Source organism: Pogoniulus pusillus, chromosome 18, assembly GCF_015220805.1.
Source record: "Pogoniulus pusillus isolate bPogPus1 chromosome 18, bPogPus1.pri, whole genome shotgun sequence".
In the NCBI taxonomy this organism is placed as follows: domain Eukaryota; kingdom Metazoa; phylum Chordata; class Aves; order Piciformes; family Lybiidae; genus Pogoniulus; species Pogoniulus pusillus.
This window is the reverse complement of record NC_087281.1, coordinates 14,440,070-14,461,056: the sequence shown is the minus strand read 5'-3', so window position 1 is coordinate 14,461,056 and position 20,987 is coordinate 14,440,070. Positions and strand designations below refer to the sequence as shown.

The 20,987-nt window shown below is 46.4% G+C and overlaps 1 protein-coding gene across 2 annotated transcripts in view; it reads left to right on the top strand.

Annotated features, from left to right (window-relative positions):
- The first annotated feature begins 177 nt into the window (after positions 1-177).
- CAPN9 (calpain 9) overlaps positions 178-20,987 on the top strand; it is a 38,201-nt gene continuing 17,391 nt past the window's right edge. For both annotated transcript variants that reach the window (XM_064158211.1, XM_064158212.1), the window contains exons 1-16: positions 178-229; positions 930-1,079; positions 1,178-1,403; positions 6,598-6,667; positions 7,067-7,185; positions 7,977-8,110; positions 9,290-9,458; positions 11,173-11,256; positions 12,172-12,257; positions 14,109-14,186; positions 15,056-15,216; positions 15,895-16,052; positions 17,195-17,403; positions 18,029-18,065; positions 20,237-20,317; positions 20,820-20,877. In XM_064158211.1, coding sequence (XP_064014281.1) covers positions 1,191-1,403; positions 6,598-6,667; positions 7,067-7,185; positions 7,977-8,110; positions 9,290-9,458; positions 11,173-11,256; positions 12,172-12,257; positions 14,109-14,186; positions 15,056-15,216; positions 15,895-16,052; positions 17,195-17,403; positions 18,029-18,065; positions 20,237-20,317; positions 20,820-20,877 — 1,657 coding nt within the window. In that variant the 5' untranslated portion in view covers positions 178-229; positions 930-1,079; positions 1,178-1,190. The remainder of the gene's footprint in view (positions 230-929; positions 1,080-1,177; positions 1,404-6,597; positions 6,668-7,066; positions 7,186-7,976; positions 8,111-9,289; positions 9,459-11,172; positions 11,257-12,171; positions 12,258-14,108; positions 14,187-15,055; positions 15,217-15,894; positions 16,053-17,194; positions 17,404-18,028; positions 18,066-20,236; positions 20,318-20,819; positions 20,878-20,987) is intronic.

The following is a 20,987-nucleotide window of genomic DNA, read 5'->3' as shown; positions in this document are numbered from 1 at the left end:
AAGGGCCAGTTAGAGCAAAAGGAGCCTGAGTGCCTTTTATACTTATACTCTTGTACTACAAGAACTGTAAATAGCTCCAGGAGGGTAGCACTTTTTCACTTTCCAAGGAGAGAAGAACATCCATGTTCATCTGGCACTGAGCCCTGCCTTCAGAGCATCCACAGCAGATGGATTGGTGTCTTCTTCAGCCCAATGTTTTACTGCCCACTAGTGAGATACATTGCTACAGGTAAAAGCTGGGCAGTGCAAGAAGCACAGCAACAGATGACCACAGTCATGAAACCTGGAAATCAGTGGCAGATACATGTGAATCTGATTTTTAAATCTCATGTTACAAAGTGCACAGAGCTCCTTCAATGTGCAGTCCACTAAAATCCCTTCCCGGGGCACATTTCCTGACACTTTGCCTGGGTTTGCCCTGCTGTGCCCTCCCCAATAGCTACTACCAGCCCTCCTGCACATGTCCAATCATTGCCCTGTGGCCAGACTTCTGTTGGCAGAGTGGCCTTGGCCACAACCACCTCTCAGCCCTGCTGTTCCTCCCCCATGTCATCCAGTGGGGACATCTACTAGCCAAGATGGCCCTGCCACCAGTAATGCCAGGCTGTTCTCCCACATGTGAGAGACAGGGCAAACTCACACAGCAGCTGCACCCTACTGTGTGGCTCTGGTTTCTTTCCCAGGTCTCACCACCCTCGCATGATTCAAGGGCTCTGGGTGGGTGGTGCATACCTCAAAGCCATCCCAGGCCAGATGGCAACCTCCCACTCCACCCGTGCCCACTGGGGAGTGGTGCCAGGTCCTGTGCACACCCTTACCCTCCAGGCAGCTGCAGAAGCTCTGCCCAGGGGAAGGACAGGGCACCACCAGCCTGCTCCTGCTTCTGGTGTGGCCAGGGCTAGCCACCTTTCTTCCCTGTTTACTTTCAGGGTGTTCATCTCTACTGGTGTTCAGGGCAGCTGGCAGATCATTTGCACGCTGCAGCTCAAGGAGGTACAACAGAGAAGGACTTGGAGGACATTGCTGACTCCCCTACAGAACACTCCTTTTGTCTCCTCTTCCTTCACAAGTTGCTAGAGGTATTATTTCACTCCCTCTTCTTTTTCCTCCTGTTCCCCCAATTCTTCTGCCCCCACTGCCTGCTAAACCTTATTTCTCTGGAATCTCTCTGTGGTAGGCAGGAGGGAGCCATGCCCTACCTGTACCAGGACTCAAAGCCGAGGCCACCCGTGCTGCCCGGGACAGCTCGTGCCACCCACAGCTCAGGCAAAGCCTATCAGGAGTTGAAGCAGGAGTGTCTGCTCAAGGGGGTCCTCTTTGAGGACCCTGATTTCCCTGCCTGCAACTCCTCACTCTTCTTCAGTGAAGAGCCACCTATTCCCTTCATCTGGAAGAGGCCCAGGGTGAGTATGCCATTGTGTTTTCTCCTTTCATCCCACCAAAACTCAGAATGTGCTTTGGGATCCCTCCAAACACATGGCTTGTTCAAAGAGATGCAAAGTGCAAGTGTAACCCTTCTTACTCTAGGGGCAGCAGCATGGGATGGGGGTGTCAGCCACAGAGAGCTGGAGCAGCGGGACTGGAAGGTTCACCCCATGTTTTAGATGTAGGTCATTGCATAGCCATGCTTGCTGCACATGTATTTATGAATATGCATAAGCAACTTGTAACCAACCTTCTTTTTTTACATCAGTACCAAACAAAAGCAATGTTAAGATGAAAATTGAGACAGCATGCAAGGAATTAAGGGTAAAATACACGATGATGACGCTCTATGTAAAAATCAAGTGCTGTTAATGTCAGCAGTTGGTGATTACAGTTAAACTCAAAAAAATTAGAGACTTCCAGCATTTAGAGCATAAGAGTCTTGTACTCAAGAGACTGGCTCACTTCTTCCATGAAATACTGAGAAATGACAGATACATGCCATGGTTACTGAGCCATTCAGCAGTAGCCAAGGGCTTGGTGAATATTGTTTAATGCATCTTGCATAACAATCATAAACAACATAGTGAGAGCCTGAAGCTTCACTAGCTGCATGCTCTCAGATCACAAACCCAACACCATTTCAGGTCCCTTCTCCTCATTTATTTCACAGCAGAAAAGTTGTGGCTATATTTTTTTTAATTGCTAATGACTGATGTTTACTTTCTTTTTCTTCATAGTTCTTTCTAATAAGCTTCTCTCTTAGTAGAAATCTTTCTTTTGGTGACACTGAGAAAAATTCACAATGATAGGCACTCAAATACCTCAGTGTTTGATAGTTAACAGAGTGCCACTACAGAGCAGAGTTAAAGCTATTACTTCTGGTCAACTTTCCACTATTAGAAATAGGAAATCCCCACACGCTGTAAGTGCAACTACTGCAGGCACTTCGACCTGCCTTGCCTATGTATATCCCAAAAGCCAGGTGGGCTGAGAGGTGCCCAACAGCACAAGGCAGGTGTGTAGAACTGAGAGGCTTTTAATGTAGTGAGTCTGGAGTGCTGCAGGGCATGAAAAATGCAAGTGCCTGTGACAGGAGATCAGAGAAGAACTTTGTTCCTTCAGACAGTTGGACAGCCACTAGGTGCTAGTTTGTCTCTTTTCCATTTGGGGTTTCACAACAGGTTTTCACATCTTGAGTGCTGTGTCCAGTTCTGGGCTCCTCAGTCCAGGAGAGATGTTGAGATTCTAGAACATGTCCAGAGAAGGGCAACAAAGTTGGTGAGAGGCCTGGAGCACAGCCCTGTGAGGAGAGGCTGGGGGAGCTGGGGGTGTGCAGCCTGCAGAAGAGGAGGCTCAGGGCTGACCTCATTGCTATCTACAACTACCTGAAGGGAGGATGTAGCCAGGTGGGAGTTGGTCTCTTCTGCCAGGCAAGCAGCAACAGAACAAGGGGACACAGTCTCAAGTTGTACTTGGGGAGGTCTAGGCTGGATGTTAGGAGGAAGTTGTTGCCAGAGAGAGTGATTGGCATTGGAATGGGCTGCCCAGGGAGGTGGTGGAGTCACTGTCCCTGAAGGTGTTGAAGAACAGACTGCCTGAGGCACTTAGTGCCATGCTCTAGTTGATTGGTTAGGGCTGGGTGCTAGGTTGGACTGGATGATCTTGGAGGTCTTTTCCAACCTGGTTGATTCTATGATCCGATTCTATGATCTGATAGTTAAATTTTACTGTAAAATATGGCCAGGAACAGCTAAGAGCTTGTGTGTCCTTGTGTGTGGCACCCAGGGACAGTCAAGAGCAATCTGATGGTTGTAGTTGTCACAGTCTTCTTCAGGATCTTTGTGCGCTGAACCAGAAACCTTTCCAGGATGAGTAAGTTACCTGAAAAGGAGTCTGCCTTTACACTCCAGTTCTTAATGTCCTAAAAGGTGAACCTTCGTGAGCTGCACAGTGACAAATAGAGCTCAAGGAGGCTGAGAGGACGTGCAAGGACAGAGATTTAGTTATGCACTTCTCCAGCTTCTTAGCATTTGAACTAAATCAGTTTGATCTGTACCATCCATCAGGAGCATCAGCAAGATGGAGGCACTGCAGCACCATTTCAAGTAAACACTTTTTACTTTGCAAGTGGGATACAGGTCTGGTGCTTATACAAGGTTATCTGCCACAGCTCAGCTGGCAGAACTGGAGAGGTTGAACACAAGAGCATAGCCCCTGTGCAGCATATCTGTGCTTAAACTGTTTTTCATGCTGATTGTTTTTTACTGCCTTTCTTACTAATATTTTATAGTAGCTTTGAAGTGTAGCACAATACATGTGGGCAACTGCAGGGCCAAATTATGTCTCTCCTTATCTCTCCCTTTTTCTCCCGTTCCCCTCCCTTTCCCCTCCCATTCCCCTTCCTTTTCTCCTCCCATTCCCTCTTCCCTTTTCCCGTTTCCTTTTCCCTTTTCCCTTTCCTTACTGTGTTAGTTGAAGATCTAGCAATATCCAGCTCTGGGTTTTGTTCTTTAGCATGCTGAAAGCCCTAATATACATTATTATACCATTCAGCCTGAAACCCCCCATAACAATATTCTTTCTACATCATTCACTCAATAACCTTAGAGAGTGTGTGTGTGGAGGGGAGGGAAGCTGTGTAGCAGAGAATGTGGCATAGATCCAGTCAACATTTTTTCCATTCCTTGTTATTTATTCTGTTTCATTATTTGTGTTTGCTTTAGGCGTAGGAGACTGAATATTAGTTGTAGAGCTGTGCACTAAGCAATGACCTATGAATCTAATGTTCAGACTCATGTCAGTGGAAAGGTTTTTTTATGTCATCCCTTGCTAACACATGGAGTTTCTTGGTAACAGCTAAATACAGGTCTTGGTAGCAGAATTATGCTTCCCAGAAGCAATGAAGCTGAAACAAGGCATCAATGATGCTAAAACAAGGCACATTATTAAAAATCAGGTGCATTATCATCTGATTTATGTGTAAAGGCAATGACCTGTGTTTTTTATTGTTCACATCCAGTCCCAACAAGGCTGACTGTATTTAACAAGCAGGCGGGCCAGGTAAGGAGGAGCTGCTGTTTGATTTCCCTTTGCTCCACACAATGGGAACATGATGTACTGTGGTGCACCTGCGGATGAGTGACAACCTGGGTGCCACTGCCTCCCCTGCAAATGCAAACAAAAACATAGGCAAGCCAGCTTCCCTCCTGAATATTATCACCTTTGCAGAGTGAGCTTCACAGGAGCAGTGCCTAGTCCCCGAGGGAGGATGTTCTGTCTGGCTCCAGCAGTGGCCAGCAGTAGATACTTTAGTAATAAGTTGAGGAAGCTAAACAAAACTATCATTATCCTACCCTGATAGCCTCACAAAATGCAGTGACATGAACCAAAAAGCAACTCAGTTTCCTTCTAGGCAAATGCAGGTGTTAAATGACTGAATATCTTACATTTTTCCCCTCTTAATTTTCATACTTTTTGCCCCCACACATTTCTGCCACTTAGGCAGAAATGTCTTCTTCATGCCATAGAGTCTGCAATTACAGATCAGATTTAACTACAGGCATATTCCTCTAGTAGTATATTAGATACCCTCCTACATTAGGTATCCTTCTCCTCCCTTTTTGGTTCAATCAAATCAAATGCACTGTTAATGGGAAAGGAAAGAAGAGCAGGGAATTCATAGAATCATAGAATCAGCCAGGTTGGAAGAGATCTTCAATATCATCCAGTCCAACCTATCACCTAGCCCTGTCCAATCAACTAGACCGTGGCACTAAGTGCCTCAGCCAGGCTTTTCTTCAACACCCCCCAGGGATGGCAACTCCACTGCCTCCCTGGGCAGCCCATTCCTGACACATTGGTTGGCTTAACACTGTAATTTTTCTCTCCAGCTGATGAAAGTGGTCAAATGAATGCTTGAGAATTGCTTTAATGCCACTGTGAGCTCCAGTCTCTCAGAGCACACAAGGGTGGGTAGTGTCAGCTCGTAATAAAAATGACCTCTGTAAAGCAAACAAGGCTGGAGTCTACCTTTGTTGTTTGCTTATTTGAGGAGGAAATGGTCTCATGGTTATTATACACTGTATGTTCAAGGTATTATATGCAGGTAAAGAAAAGGCTTAATAGTGCATTTAAAGGTAAATTGCCCATTCTGCTTTTCTACTCATTGAAGGTAAACAAGCAAGCAAACAAACAAATAAACAAAAACTCTACTAACCAGGGTTGTAACCTGACATGGAGGTTCTGGACAAGGTTCATGAGGATGATCAGAGGGCTGGAGCACCTCTCCTATGGGGATCAACTGAAAGTGCTGGGGCTGTTCAGTCTGCAGAAGAGGAGGCTTTGAGGTGACCTTCTTGTAGCCTTCCAGGATCTGAAGGGGGCCTGCAAAAAAGCTGGGGAGGGACTTTTTAGGCTCTCAGGGAGTGACAGGACTAGCAGGGGATGGAGCAATGCTGGAGATGGGGAGATTCAGACTGGACATGAGGAGGAAGTTGTTGAGCATGAGAGTGGTGAGAGCCTGGACTGGGTTGCCCAGGGAGGTGGTTGATGTCCCATCCCTGGAAGTGATTAAGGCCAGGCTGGATAAGGCTGTGGGAAGCCTGATCTAGGCTAAGGTGTCTCTGCCCATGGCAGTGGGGTTGGAACTAGATGATCCTCGTAGTCCCTTCCAATCTGACTGATTCTATGATTCCAAGGTTGTGCTCTGGTGTTTTAACAATTGCCTGTGGATGACAAGAAGAACTCTAGAACTCTAGCCTTTTATTAGCAGCCAACTCATTCTGAGAAACTGAGAATAGCTGATTCTTTAATTGCTCTGCGCTGCAATTCGTTTGCAAAGATTCACCACTTGTGCAATTAGCACAGATTTGCCAGTTTTTGTTGTGGCTATGCTGCTGCAGGATAAATTAGCTCATGGCACACACCTCCCCAGAGAGGTTATGGAGTCTCGTACTCTGGAGACTTTCAAGGTCTGCCTGGATGCGTTCCTCTGTGATCTGTGCTATATTGTGTGGACCTGCTCTGGCAGGGGGGTTGGACTCCATGATCTCCTTGGGTCCCTTCCAACCCCTAACATCCTGTGACCATGCTGCATGTCTGGGCTCAGTGGTGGTGATTTTTATCTGGTCTGTTCTAAGACATTCCTGTATCTCTCTCCCACTCCCACAGGACATTGTCAAAGACCCCAAGTTTATTGTTGGAGGAGCCACAAGAACTGACATTTGCCAAGGGGATCTTGGTGAGTAATGTCCTCTGGATGGACATGTTCATGTCTACACCCCTTGTGGAGCAGGGGTTGTCCTTCCTGAACTTCTGGAAACAGTGAAACTGGAGGTATCACCCATGCTCACTATGTCTGCAGCCACTGCTTTGATGGCAGCCTCCCACCTGTGTCAGGGACCATCCTGGCACAGTGAGATTCAACACCAGGGAAGGATTTCCACATGAGGGTACTGTGAGCCCAAGGAAGTCTTTCATCTACCAGTGTGTCCAAACAGAAGCACACTCTGCAGACATGCTTCTTGGGGTCCCATGATCTGTCTTTTGGATTTCAAGAGAGGTGGCAGCCCCTTTACCACCTTCTACTCTTCCTAAAGTGAAGAAAATGAGGGTTTTTTCTCCACTTCTCCATTCACAGGTGACTGCTGGCTATTAGCAGCCATAGCTTCTCTTACATTGAATGAAAAAACACTAGCAAGAGTGGTGCCACTGGATCAAAATTTTGGGCCAGATTATGCTGGAATATTTCATTTCCAGGTAAGATGCACATCTGGCACAACATGAACACATTTCTGTCATAACATACACCATGGTCTATTTTGCAGAGGGATTGCCAGTTACAGCAAAGGAAACATTGAGGGAAATAAAAAACAACACTATTGTTGAGCTTACACTGTCGTTTGTGTTGAGAAACAGCCTAGAGGGCTATGACAGCCTCCCACAAGCATCTGCAGAGCAACTTCTGCCCTGTGAAGAAATACATGGCTTTAGAAATCATTTCATATTTTCCTAGGCACAAAAATCCCACTTATTAAGGCTTTAAAGGAGTTGGACTGGGATCTGTAAAACATGTTTGTCTTAAAGATCTCTTGATTCGCATGGTGACTACTTGTGTGTAGCTGTATGAGTGATGTTATTCCCTCAAGCAGATACAGTACAGCTCTACATTTTCATTCTTAAGATAGATGACCCTTCCTTCAGAGCAGTCTAGCATGCTATATGAATGGGCATGGATGATTTACATAGGATTTAAGAGAGTTGCCATTGGAGTGGGCTGCCCAGGGGGGTGATGGAGTCACCGGACATGAAGATGTTCAAGAAGAGACTGGATGAGGCACTTAGTGCCATGGTCTAGTTTATTGGCTAGGGCTGGGTGCTAGGTTGGACTGGATGATCTTGGAGGTCTCTTCCAACCTGGTTGATTCTATGATTTCTAATCAAGCCTGTGATAGCCACTAACTTGCAATTAGAAGTGTTGAGACACCAGAGTCCAGTGCTCAAGGAATAACATGAAGTCAGGAGACTCATGGCCCCTCCCTTCTCACTAGTTTTGGCAGCACAACGAGTGGCTGGATGTCGTGATTGATGACAGATTACCCACCTTCAAGGGCCGCTTGGTTTTCCTGCACTCAGCTGAACACAATGAATTTTGGAGTGCCCTGCTGGAGAAAGCCTATGCCAAGTAAGTCACACCGCGCACGCAGAATTCGCTGTCTGTGCATGTATTATTCACAACTCATACATGCATTATTCACAGCTCGACTGAGCAGCTCCTCTCCAGTGTGATTTGTTGCTGCTGCCACTTGGGTGGTTTGGTTTGTTTTGGTTTTAGTTCTTTTGTTTGGAGTTTTGTTTGTTTGTTTGTTTTACATTTGCTGCTGCCCTAATCTAAGGACATTGTATCTATTACTTCTGAGCTGGGTCAGCTTCCTGCACTGGATTAGATACAGTCCTTGCTAATAGCAATAGAGTTGGATCAAAGCCTATATCCTGCCATTTGTGTTTCTGCTGTGACCTCCATGATTTTGGCTAACTTGGTCTTTTAAAACTATTTGGCAGGTAGTGAGCCACTGGCACACATCCATATTCAGCCCTTGCTAACCTGACAACTGACAGTGCAGAAAGAAAAGTCTTAGGCCTTAAGAATATGAATGAATCAATTAATTAACACTTCAATTAATAGGGAAAGTAGAATGATCACATCTTTGAGTACTGTGTCCAGTTCTGAGCTCCTCAATTCAAGAGAGATGTTGAGATACTGGAAGGTGTCCAGAGGAGGGTGACAAAGCTGGTGAGGTGCCTGGAGCACAGCCCTGTGAGGAGAGGCTGAGGGAGCTGGGGGTGTGCAGCCTGGAGAAGAGGAGGCTCAGGGGTGACCTCATTGCTGGCTACAACTACCTGAAGGGAGGCTGTAACCAGGTGGGGGTTGGTCTCTTCTGCCAGGCAACCAGCAACAGAACAAGCAGACGCAATCTCAAGTTGTGCTGGGGGAGGTGTAGGCTGGATGTTAGGAGGAAGCTGTTGTCAGAGAGAGTGATTGGCATTGGAATGGGCTGCCCAGGGAGGTGGTGGAGTTGCTGTCCCTGGAGGTGTTCAAGAAGAGACTGGCTGAGGCACTTAGTGCCACGGTTTAGTTGATTGTCTAGGGCTGGGTGCTAGGTTGGACTGGATGATCTTGGAGGTCCCTTCCAACCTGGTTGATTCTATGATTCTATGATCTCAATACTCCTTCCATATATCCTGGGTACATTCTGGGGTACTTCTTTTGGCTTCAGTGTCATTGCTGTATTTTCATACCCATGTAAGAAAGCTCTCAATCAAGGGTATCCTCAATGTCTCACAGCTGCCATGTGTTTTCCAGGCTGAATGGCAGCTACGAGGCTCTGAAAGGAGGCAGCACAATAGAAGCCATGGAGGACTTCACTGGGGGTGTAGGAGAAATGTATGAGGTTAAAAAGGCTCCTGACAATTTCTATGAAATCCTAGAGAAAGCTCTGAAAAGATGCTCCATGGTGGGCTGCTCTATTGATGTAAGTAAGAAATCCAGTCCAAATTTCTTGGTTTAGCTTTGTGGTTTCTCTGTTAGAAAAAACTACTTTTAATGACAAGTAGATGGACATGCACTTAACTCCAGAAATAATAGGTATGAACTGATAGTTATGTATGATATTTATGTAGATTATGGTCCTGTTCTGGCAGAGGGGTTGGACTCGATCTCTGGAGCTCCCTTCTAACCCCTACCACCCAGTGGTCCTGTGATTCTGTAATACTGATACAGTCTTAGAGCAGTTGTTTAAAAGAAAAGGAAAAGATTCATCAGTTTTCAGCAGGTGATGGCCTCTGTATTGAATGCAATAGTGACATAAGTATGAGCACTCAGTGAGTGTGAACGTTCCCAATTGGTATGGTCACTTTTAACATTAAAATCTGCCATACTTTTCCAAAGACTTACTGGTTACAGAGAATACAAAATTTGGGTTTCCTTCAGCCCTGAATTCTGTAACAAACGGGATGCAGCACTCCAGGTGGGGTCTCACCAGAGCAGAGGGAGAGAATCACCTCCCTCCACCTGCTGGCCACACTTCTCCTGATGCAGCCCAGGATCTGGTTGGCCCTCCAGGCTGCAAGAGCACACTGCTGGCTCATGTTGAGCTTCTCATCCACCAGCATCCCCCAAGTCCCTCTCCTCAGGGCTGCTCTCCAGCCACTCACTGCCCAGCCTGGATTTGTGCTTGGGATTGCCTCAACCCAGAACTTTCAGAGGTTCCTTACACTGCTCAGCCAGTGTCAGATCCAGGGTAAAAGGAGCCATCCTTGTATTCTTAGACTTCTAGTGAAAAATGTCTAAACCTCTCAGCAGGAAGAGTGAAAGCCCCATTGCTCTTCCTTGCTGGCTGTGCTCAGTGGGAAGGGCAGAATGGAAACTCCCCCAGAATGAGCAGCTGGAGGAAAGGGTTTCAGAGTAAATGAAAAATACCACCAAACCCAAAAGACTCCTTTGGGTGCTTGTAATGAAGGCAAAGCAAGTGCCCAGGCTGGAGGAGAAGGAAAGAGGCTTTTTGCACTCTGCCCAAGAGCCTCATCATTTAATATGTGGCCAGGCTGAGGGAGACTTGTCTCAAACCCAGCATCTGCCTGTCTGAAAAGAGGCCTGTCTCACAAGCTCTCTCTTTTACTCAAGACTGTGCCCTCAGCTTTAAAGACTGTCATTTTCTGACAAATCAGTTTCTCTTCTGATGAAGCTTTGCTGCTTGCAATGATGAATTTTTTATTGAAGTAAAAAGAGAGCATGAAACTCATCTGGCTAATGGGAGCCTTCAATGCCATCACTGCTCCATCAAAGTCTTTTTTACAAGAAATGAGACTATATGAACATCTGATCTCAGTCTGAAATCACCTTTTCCCTTCCCTAAGCTGACACAAACTGCATTTGAGCGGGAGTTAAAACTGAGATCCTGGAAGTGTAGATGATGTTGATGTAAAATCACAGTGACAGAGAAAGTATTTCAGGATGGAACCATATTATTTTCCCTCCTAAAAAAAAGACTACAAATCCTTTTCTTTCCTCAAAGGATGCCATTGCACCATCACTGCTTTGAGCAGCCAGGTTAAGTTCCCTGTTCACAGTACATAGTTCATAGTCAGCTAGCTGCCAACCTTTAACCTGATGCTTGGAAGGAAGGTGGCACCACTTGTGATCTCACTCTGAAGAGAAAGATTCATACTTTTCCCTCCTTATTTCAGACCAGCAGTGCTGCCGAGTCAGAAGCCAAGACGCCCTTCGGCCTCATAAAGGGCCATGCTTACTCCGTGACTGGCATCTATGAGGTATGCTCCTCAGCGTGGGGTAAGGAGACACCTGGGGGGAAGATAAGAGAATGTCCCCCAGGTGTCAGGTGACAGGAGGAGTTATCCTGGGGGATTTATACAAATCCCACATGTCCTGTAGCAGTCTGCACCCTGGGGACGGAGTGGTTGGAGAGTAGCCAGGAAGAAAGGAACCTGAGGGCACTGGAAGATAATAGGCTGAACATGAGCCAGCAGTGTGCCCAGGTGTATCAGGAACAGTGTGGCCAGCAGGACAAGGGAGGTTATTCTTGTTCTGTACTCAGCACTGCTCAGGCCACACCTTGAGTCCTGTGTCCAGTTCTGGGCTCCTCAATTCAAGAGAGATGTTGCAATACTGGAATGTGTCCACAGGAGGGCGACAAAGCTGGTGAGGGGCCTGGAGCACAGCCCTGTGAGGAGAGGCTGAGGGAGCTGTGGGTATGCAGCCTGCAGAAGAGGAGGCTCAGGGCTGACCTCATTGTTGCCTGCAACTACATAAAAGGAGGTTGTAGCCAGGTGGGGATTGGTCTCTTCTCCTGGGCAACCAGCAACAGAAAAAGGGGACATAGTCTCAAATTGTGCTGGGGGAGGTTTAGACTGAATGTTAGGAGGAAGTTCTTCCCAGAGAGAGTGATTGGCATTGGAATGGGCTGCCCAGGGAGGTGGTGGATTGCCGTGCCTGGAGGCATTCAAGCAAAGCCTGGCTGAGGCATTCAGTGCCATGGTCTAGTTGACTGGCTAGGGCTGGGTGCTAGGTTGGACTGGATGATCTTGGAGGTCTCTTCCAACCTGGTTGATTCTATGACTATGATTTTGCCCAGCTGTTACAGCAGCCTGGCCAGTCTGTGCACACTGGAGAGGTGTTGCTCTACAGCTACTGACACTTGTTCTTCTCTCAATTTCTTTCTTCCCCAGGTGAGCTATCGGGGCCGGCGAGTGCGGCTTATAAGGATACGGAACCCCTGGGGACAGGTGGAGTGGAACGGCCCTTGGAGCGACAAGTGCGTACGCTGAGCCATACACACTGGCCTCACAAATGCCAAACCCCACAGCTCTGCCCCACAGCCAGCTTCCTGCTGCCCCACTTACCCACAGAAAATGAAATCAAGGGTATGAAGATGTATCAGAGTCTGACTGCCCTACTAATGTGTCACCCTCCCTAGTGTCAAAGCTGGTCAGTTATGGGGACACTCTCAAAATTGTTTACACCCCATCCCCTGCCCCCAGTCTAACATCAGCCAAAAAAGCATTTATTAATATAGAAGAGGTAAGTGAAATTTAAGACACTCCCAGATGGATAAATTATACATTTGGAGTGACTTACTTTATTTTTTGCAAGAGTGTTTCTGTAGTCCTTGTAATGCAACATCCGTACTTTGTCCTACTGCAGATGAGATGGAAACTGATATTTATAGAATCATGGAATGATTTGGGTTGGAAGGGACCTCAAAGATCATCCTGTTCCAACCCCCCACTATAGACGGGGACACCTCCCACTAGCACAGGTCGCTCAAGGCCCCATCCAACTTGGCCTTGAACACCTCCAGGGAGAAAGCAGCCACAACCTCCCTGGGCTACCTGTTCTAGTGTCTCACCACCCTCACTGTAAAGAACCCTTTCCTAACACCTAGTTTGAATCTCTCCTCTGCCAGTTTAAAAAAAATGTGGATATTTGACATGCATAATGAGTGATTAAATCTAAAGAAAAAACAGTGAGATTAAGGTAAGAAAGAACAGGCATCTGGCAATTTGAGACCTGAGCAACCAGCAACAGAACAAGGGGACACAGTCTCAAGTTATGCTGGGAGAGGTCTAGGCTGGATGTTAGGAGGAAGTTCTTGCCAGAGAGAGTGATTGGCATTGGAATGGGCTGCCCAGGGAGGTGGTGGAGCTGCCATCCCTGGAGGTGTTCAAGCAAAGCCTGGCCGAGGCACTTAGTGCCATGGTCTAGTTGATTGTCTAGGGCTGAGTGCTTAGGTTGGACTGGATGATCTTGGATGTCTCTTTCAACCTGGCTGATTCTATGATTCTATGATTATGAATTCTGCACTTAGGATGTTTTCCATCCCACAGGGGCCCACAGGTCAATCAATACAAGAATCTATGCTAACATTTCGCAGTGGTTACTGGAATTAAAACCTCAACGCAATGTGCCTTCTACTCCCTGATTATTATATTGGATCAGAAATGTAGTAGGACATCTCCAGCTTTTCCAAAAAGTTTATAACCAGGTTTTTGTTTGATTTTGACCTGCTACAACTGGAGGTGTAGGGGCGAAAGAAAAGTTCCTGAAAGTACCTGAAATCCCAATTACTTCAGCAAATCTCCCTGTGCAGGAGAAGGAGCTTATTCAGTTCCCATTGACTCCAATTTGAAGAAATATCTGGCCCTAAACTACTGACAAACAGAAAAAAGGAGATGGTGCTACAAATGGAAAAAGTGTGAAACTCCTGAGGCTTGCCAACAGCCTTACTCTACCCAACATCAACACTTGAGAGCAATCCCAACTCTCTATTGCAGGCAGTAACTTACACAAAATCAAGCAAAGACTGGATGGGACACTTAGTGCCATGGTCTAGTTGACTGGCTAGGGCTGGGTGCTAGGTGGGACTGGATGATCTTGGAGGTCTCTTCCAACCTGGTTGATTCTATGATTCTATGGAGCAGCCTTGGGATCTTTGGCCCTGTACTGCTACCAGCAAGATTAGCTGGGTCTCTGCAACCATAAGTGATTTAGGAAACCTCTTAAATGCACCTGTGTTTATGTGACACAGGCAAATAAAACACTTCTGGAAGAAGACCAGCCTGCTGCTGTGTCAAGTTGTTCTGAGCCAGGGTTTGTTTGCTTGCAGCTCTCTGGAATGGCGTTCAGTAAGCCCATCAGAGCAGAGGCGCCTGTCTCAAGCAGCGCGGGATGACGGAGAGTTCTGGTAAGCCACAGGTTTTTAACGTGTCAGAAACCAAGGTCTAACTGGCCAAAATGAGCAGCAAGGAAAAAGCTCAGCTCCTGCCTCAGAGAGGGCAGGTAGAATATTCCCTTGGATTTCTGAGGGTTTCATGTCCATCCATGCCTATTTTAATAAGAAAAAGCACTTTAAATGCCATGTTAGAGAGGAAGGAGAACGTCCCTTGATCTGCTGCACACACTCTTCCTAATACACTCCGGGATCCCATTGGCCTTCTTGGCCACAAGGGCACACTGCTGTGCCATGGATAACTTGTTATCTACCAGGACCCCCCAGGTCCCTCTCCACAGGGCTGCTCTCCAACAGGTCACCCAGCACTGATCCCTGGAGGACTCCACTGGTCACAGCTCTCCAACAGATTACCCAGCACTGATCCCTGGGGGACTCCACTGGTCACAGCTCTCTAGCTGGACTTAGCACCATTGATCACCACTCTTTGAACTCTATCTTGTAACCAGTTCCTAATCTACCTCACTGTCTGCTCTTCCATCCCGTACTTTCTGAGCTTGCTCACTAGAATATCATGGGAGACAGTGTCAAAGGCATTGCTAAGGTCAAGGTAGACTACATTCATTGGTCTCCCTGAATCTACCCATTTGTTTATGTCAGAATCAGATGTCAGAATCAGACTTAGACAATAAGGGTGCTTGTGTTTTACACCACTGTGGGTGACAGATGAGATCTGTCTTCTCCCCTTGTGTACAATGGAGTATATCCACAGTTACTGAAACTATTCTGATTCACACAAGTTAGTGATCAGGTACTGGGGCCCTGGTGAGTGAGTGCTTCTGCTGGATAACCTTCACATGTTCTTTCCCATGTCTTTCACTCAGGATGAAATTTGAAGACTTCAAAGTGCATTTTGATAAAGTTGAGATCTGCAACCTCACTCCAGATGCCCTGGAAGACAGCACTGCCCACAAGTGGGAGGTGACCATCCACCAGGGCAGCTGGGTCCGGGGATCCACTGCAGGAGGATGTAGAAATTTTCTAGGTAAATAGATACTGCTTTGAAAATGAGAAGCAGGCACTGAAGTCTTTACTCCACCCTCAGCCACCTCTCCTGTTGTCTCATAGCCAGAATTGTGTGTGCAGGCCAAGCCAGCTGAGTCTCAACCAGCAGAAACCAGCCAAGGGGACAAATATTCATACGGTCACAATTGAGACTTTGTGGTGAAAGAACTGTTTGCTTTGCTCTCAAGTTCCTTGGCTCTGATTAACCTCTCATTTACATCTGCATAAGCAAGACTGGCTCAAAATAGGCTGCTTAAACTGCAGCAGTAAGTGTAAAATGAGACAAAAATCCATCTCAGCCAGCATGTCGGTGTGGCTCTGAAGTTGCATGATGGGTCTAAACTGTGTCACTCCAGACTGGCACCATCACTATGGGAACACTGTAGCTAAGTACATTTAATAAAAGCTTCATTTAAGCCATGGAAAATTTAAGAAAATATCATGCCTAAAATCTTTTTTTATACCTAATTCCATAAAGGATTTTGGGATTTGGCTTATTTTCTGCAGAGCTTAATGGAAAGAAGCATGACAGAGGATGGAAAAACCTAAATTTGAGTAGAAGCTCAGCTTAAGTGTCCTTTTTGTTGTCTCTCTATTTTTCCTAGTAGTAGTGTTATTATCCTGAGGCAAGACACTCTGGTGTTCTTTACATTGGCAGAGACTTTCTGGACAAATCCACAAATCAAACTACATTTGACAGAGAAAGATGATGGAGAAGATGACTGCACATTCATAGCAGCACTGATGCAGAAGGATCGCCGCAGACTCAGGAGGCTTGGAGCTGAAATGCTGACCATTGGCTACTCTATCTATGAGGTACTCCCCTGCTTTGATGGCACAGCAGCTGCACTCTCAGTATCAACAGCTTTCTCTGGGTTTGTACTCCTGCCAGTCATCATGGCTTTTTAGGGCTCTTGCATTTAAAATACCCTTCTCAGTTACATCAAACCCCCAAATCAATTTTCACTTGGTTGGGATGAAGTCCTCTCAGAGAAGGATTTAGGCATCCTTAAATGTGTTCCCAGAATGGACTCAATAGCCCCATGAGTCTATAATCCTCTGCTTGTCTCCCAGAGAGAGAACTTTACTTCCTATGAACCTCTTGGGGCACATCACACACAGGAGTGCCAGTCCATGAGTGACAAATTTGTTGTCACTGCTCTGTGATATGCTTCCTCAGATGATGGTATTTAATGGCTTGGAATGTTAAACACAAAGGCAATGTCTCAGAACATGCTAGATTGAGCCTAGCTGGGATATTTCAGTGAGAGGAATTAGATTACAGGCTGTGAAAAGGAAACAATGGTGATGTCTACTTCACTCGTAGGTTTGCTGAAATGTATTAAAACAAGAAGACAAAACCAGATAACACAGTTGCTCTCTCTGGCTCTGGCTGCATGCACTTCTCTCCCTAACTTGCTGCCTAACTAATCCTTCTGCTTCCTAACCCCCCTGGCCGATTCTCCAAGCACACCTTGAACATAAGGCAAAGTCTGGGATAAGGTAGAGGGGTGGAAAGGAGGTGGAAGGGTGGTTGGGAGCCCCTCCTGGGCACTCTGGTTTCTGGGAGGGCTGTTGTGTTTCTGTATTACTTTTTAACTTGTCTGTTTCTGTCTATAGATGTAAATATCTGCTTGTATATTGTGCTAAGCTGTAAATATAAAGCTTCATTCTTTAATTCCCAGCCACTGAGTCTAGTCTAGATTTTCTTAAGTGTGGGGGGGGGCAGGTAACACCCAAACCATCACACAGAATCATCTTGGACTGAGTAGGAAAGGACTGCCAGTATCTGGTCTTTGCCATAAGGTGGGAGGTAGGCTGCAGTGAGCACCTGAATGAAGGCATAAGAATTAGTGTCACAGCCAGGGGTGAACTTTGTGGCAGGCAGAATTTGGTTCTGTGATTGTGAAGGGAGCATGCCCCAGCCAGCACAGAATTGCCTTTTTTTCCCCTCCTAGAGCCCCAGCAGAGACGGACACTTGGGCAAAGACTTCTTCAGGTACCACCCCTCCAAAGCCAGGAGCAAAACCTACATCAATTTAAGGGAAGTATCTAACCGATTCAAGCTGCCACCAGGTGACTACATTCTTGTTCCGACCACATTTGAGCCGCACCAGGAGGCAGATTTCTGCCTGAGAATCTTCTCTGAGAAGAAAGCCATCACTGAGTAAGTCAGAAGCAAGCCTCAGGCTGTCTGGTGCTTGTCTGCATGTGAGGCTGCTGGGGAGAGTCTGGCTGCCAGGCACCCAGCCCAGCAGCAGGGCCCTGGTATGGAAAGTTCCTGGTGGCTTTTTTGCATTTGCCCATTTTTGCTAAACCTGACTTTTCTTGGAGAGGAGTTTAGAAGGTGGGCAAATAAGATTTGCCATGGTGAATGTGCTGAAAGCTTGACAAAGAGTTGCTAGCTACCTGATACTGTTTAGGAATTTGTGAATGCAGAAGTGTTTGTTTCCTGCTTATTTCCTCACAAGTTTGACAAATGACAAGTCTGTATTAAAACGAGTATGGAGGGGAAAGTGTGTGCACAGTGAATAAAAATGAGACTCATTCTTCAGCAGAGAGCCCACACAGCTATGCCTTATCCGAGTCCAGCAGGAAGTCTGCCTTAAGAGCTTCTGACAAAATTTAAACAGTACAAAAATTTGATTATCTGATGAATTTTAGCTAAACTTAACCTGTCCAGTAAAAACTCACATTTTATCTTTAACCTCTGGAAAATGTAGTAAGCAAGCTTCCACTACAAGCAGACGTTGAATGTCTTCAGCTACTAAATAAGTTTCTCTTTTCTCCAGGGATCTAGATGAAAATGTTGCCATTGATCTCCCTGAGGTAAGACTGCAGAGTTAAAAAGGCAAGAGAGTAGTGAGCAGCAGTGTGCTCAGGTGGCCAAGATGGCCAGCGTCATCCTGGCCTGTATCAGCAATGGTGTGACCAGTAGGAGTAGGGAGGTGATCATGCCCCTGTACCCAGCACTCGTGAGACCACACTTGGAGTACTGTGTCCAGTTTGGGTCACCACAGTATAGGAGGGACACTGAGGTGCTGGAGCGGGTGCAGAGAAGGGTGATGAGGCTGGGGAGAGGTCTGGCAAACATGACCTATGAGGAGCAGCTGAGGGAACTGGGGTTGTTTAGTCTGCAGAAGAGGAGGCTGAGGGGGGACCTTATTGCCCTCTACAACTACCTAAAAGGAGGTTGTAGTGAGGCTGGAGCTGGTCTCTTCTCCTGAATTACTAATGATAGGACAGAGGAAATGGCCTCAAGTTGTGTCAGGGGAGGTTTAGGTTGGATGTTGGGAGGAAGTTCTTTCCTGAGTGGGTGCTCAGGCACTAGAACAGGCTGCCCAGGGAGGTGGTGGAGTCACCATCTCTGGAGGTGTTTAAAAGGTGAGTGTATGTGGTGCTCGAGGCTATGGTCTAGTGATGAAGGATGCTGGGATGAAGGTTGGCCTGGATGCTCCTGGTGATCCTTTCCAGCCACAGTGATTCATAGTGATTAGGTGTTGTGCTGAGGGATTTGGTTTAGTGAAGGACTTGTCAGTGTGAAACTGATGATTGGACTCCATGATCTTGAAGGTCTTTTCCAATCTAAGAAATTCTGTGCTTTTGTAGCTCAGCAGAAGCCAGCACACTCTGCTTTTGCTGTCTTTGGCCAAAGCAAGTTCATTTCACAGGAATGTTACATAATCACTGTCTTTGTGTATGTGACTGAAACAATCAGTTCCGCTGGGTATGGTAAAAGAGTCGTAACAATCAAAACAATAACCACTCCTTCTTCATCCTCTTCAAGGCTGTGTGCATCAGAGGTGCCTACCAGACACCCTTCAGCACATATGGCCAATCATAGCTTTTAAATTTTTATTATTAAAAAAAAAAAAAGAGGCAAGAGATATCCACTAAGCTACATTCATTTTGCATACAAATATCTTTAGTTCACTTCTGAATATCTGCAGGTCTTGATCCGAGCATATGGTTACTGAAATGATTCAATTCTTTTTGTTTCTCAATGGCCTGATCTGCCTGCTAAGTGCTAATTGCAGTCTGAGTCTGAGTCTGAGTCAGCTCCTGTTTAAATGTATCCCTGCTGCAAATAAACCATTCATTGTGGTGTGCCTTCCCACGGAAAAAAGCTAAGCCAGGATCTCACATGTCCATCTTTAGCAAAACTCTCCTCCAGGGATGAGCTAACAAGTGCATCTCCATTTTTGGGATATCAGGGCCATGCTCAGTAGAAAAGCAAATCTGTCCATTAAGTATCATTAAGGCACTGCATCCAAACTGGAGCAGAAGTGGGGAACATACCTTTGGTCAAAGAAAGTCAGTGGGCAAGCAGAATCACCAGGGCCACTTTCATTGCATCTTCTGTGGGTGGAGAAAACAAAACCAGATCCTTTACTTTCTGTGCTGTTGCCTTCTTTTTCTCTGATTTTTTTTTGGCCCAAGACCTCCTCTCTATTCACATGGTCACCCCAGCTGTTGCTGTGGTTCTACACTATTGCATGTCTCTGCTCAGCACGTACTGAAGCCTGGACTCCACCCCTGTGTCTACATTGAGCCACATAGCTGGCAGACAGCTGAAAGAGCCTTCAGGCTCAATACGGTGCTGGGTAATGTGTCAAAGCGCAGGCAGTTCTGGCTGGTGCCCTCAAGAAGAGTGAGAGGTTCCTGGATGACACAGTTGAAGAGTGCTCAGTAGAGATGTGGTTGTTCAAGGACAAGGGAAGCAGAGTGGTGCATGGGTGGGATGAGAGGGGAGATGGGAGGCACTCTCAGTTTTGACATAGCCAAGGCAATAGCACTCTACGCAATTGCAAAGGTGAAGGAAATGAAGTGATGAGACTCCCTCTGAGCAGCTCAATAGTAGGGAAGACTCGGGTCTAGCAATGTTCAGGAGCATGTGCACCCTTATTGTAAGATATATATCTGATGCACAGAAGGGCTACATGCAGGAGAAATGTCACGTTTCACAGTTCTTATAATGACTTCCATGGTTGGTGTTGCAGCCTATAAATCCAACCCCAACCTCACAAGAAACTGAAGAAGAAAAGCAGTTCCGGGCACTGTTTGAGCAGATTTCAGGAAAGGTGAGTGCAAAGCCTTCATGTGTGACAGCAAGGTGCAGAAAGGAGACACTTGTGCCTCCACCCAAGGCCAGGTGAAAGCAAAATGACGTGTTTGGGGAGCAGGCTTGGTTGCAGTGCGTTGTCTGGGCACCAGATGTCACCATGCCTTATGTCTAAGCGGAGATGGGCGCAACCCGTGGTGAGCAAGCAGGAGGACCAGCGCTAGGGCTCCAGCTCTGGGGAAGCCTCTCGGGTTCAGTGTCAAGCTGCAGTTTGTTTTCCTTTCAGTCAATGGTTCCTGCTTTGGACCTACTTCAGACAGCCATGTGCGCTGCAGCACTCCTGTACTTTGCCAGTCCTTCAGTTTTTAGCCTTTCCTGCATTTTGTTTGGTTCTCTTTTCCCAGGTTACAGCTGAGTGCAGATGGGTGGTGGTTGTGTTTTCTGAGGATTTGGGTAGGTCTGATTACAGAAACATTCAAGTAACCAATGCTGCATTTGTTTGTTTGTTTAATTTACTTTAGGACATGGAGATCTCTGCAGAAGAACTCCAGTATGTTCTGAATGTCGTGTTAAAAAAAGGTAACTGCTATCAACCTTAAACATAAGGGTGGTAAAGATCTCTATAAAAGCTGCCATTAAATTCATCTCTTGGTAGAGAAATATAGACTGTGCTGAGAGTTCTGCCTGGT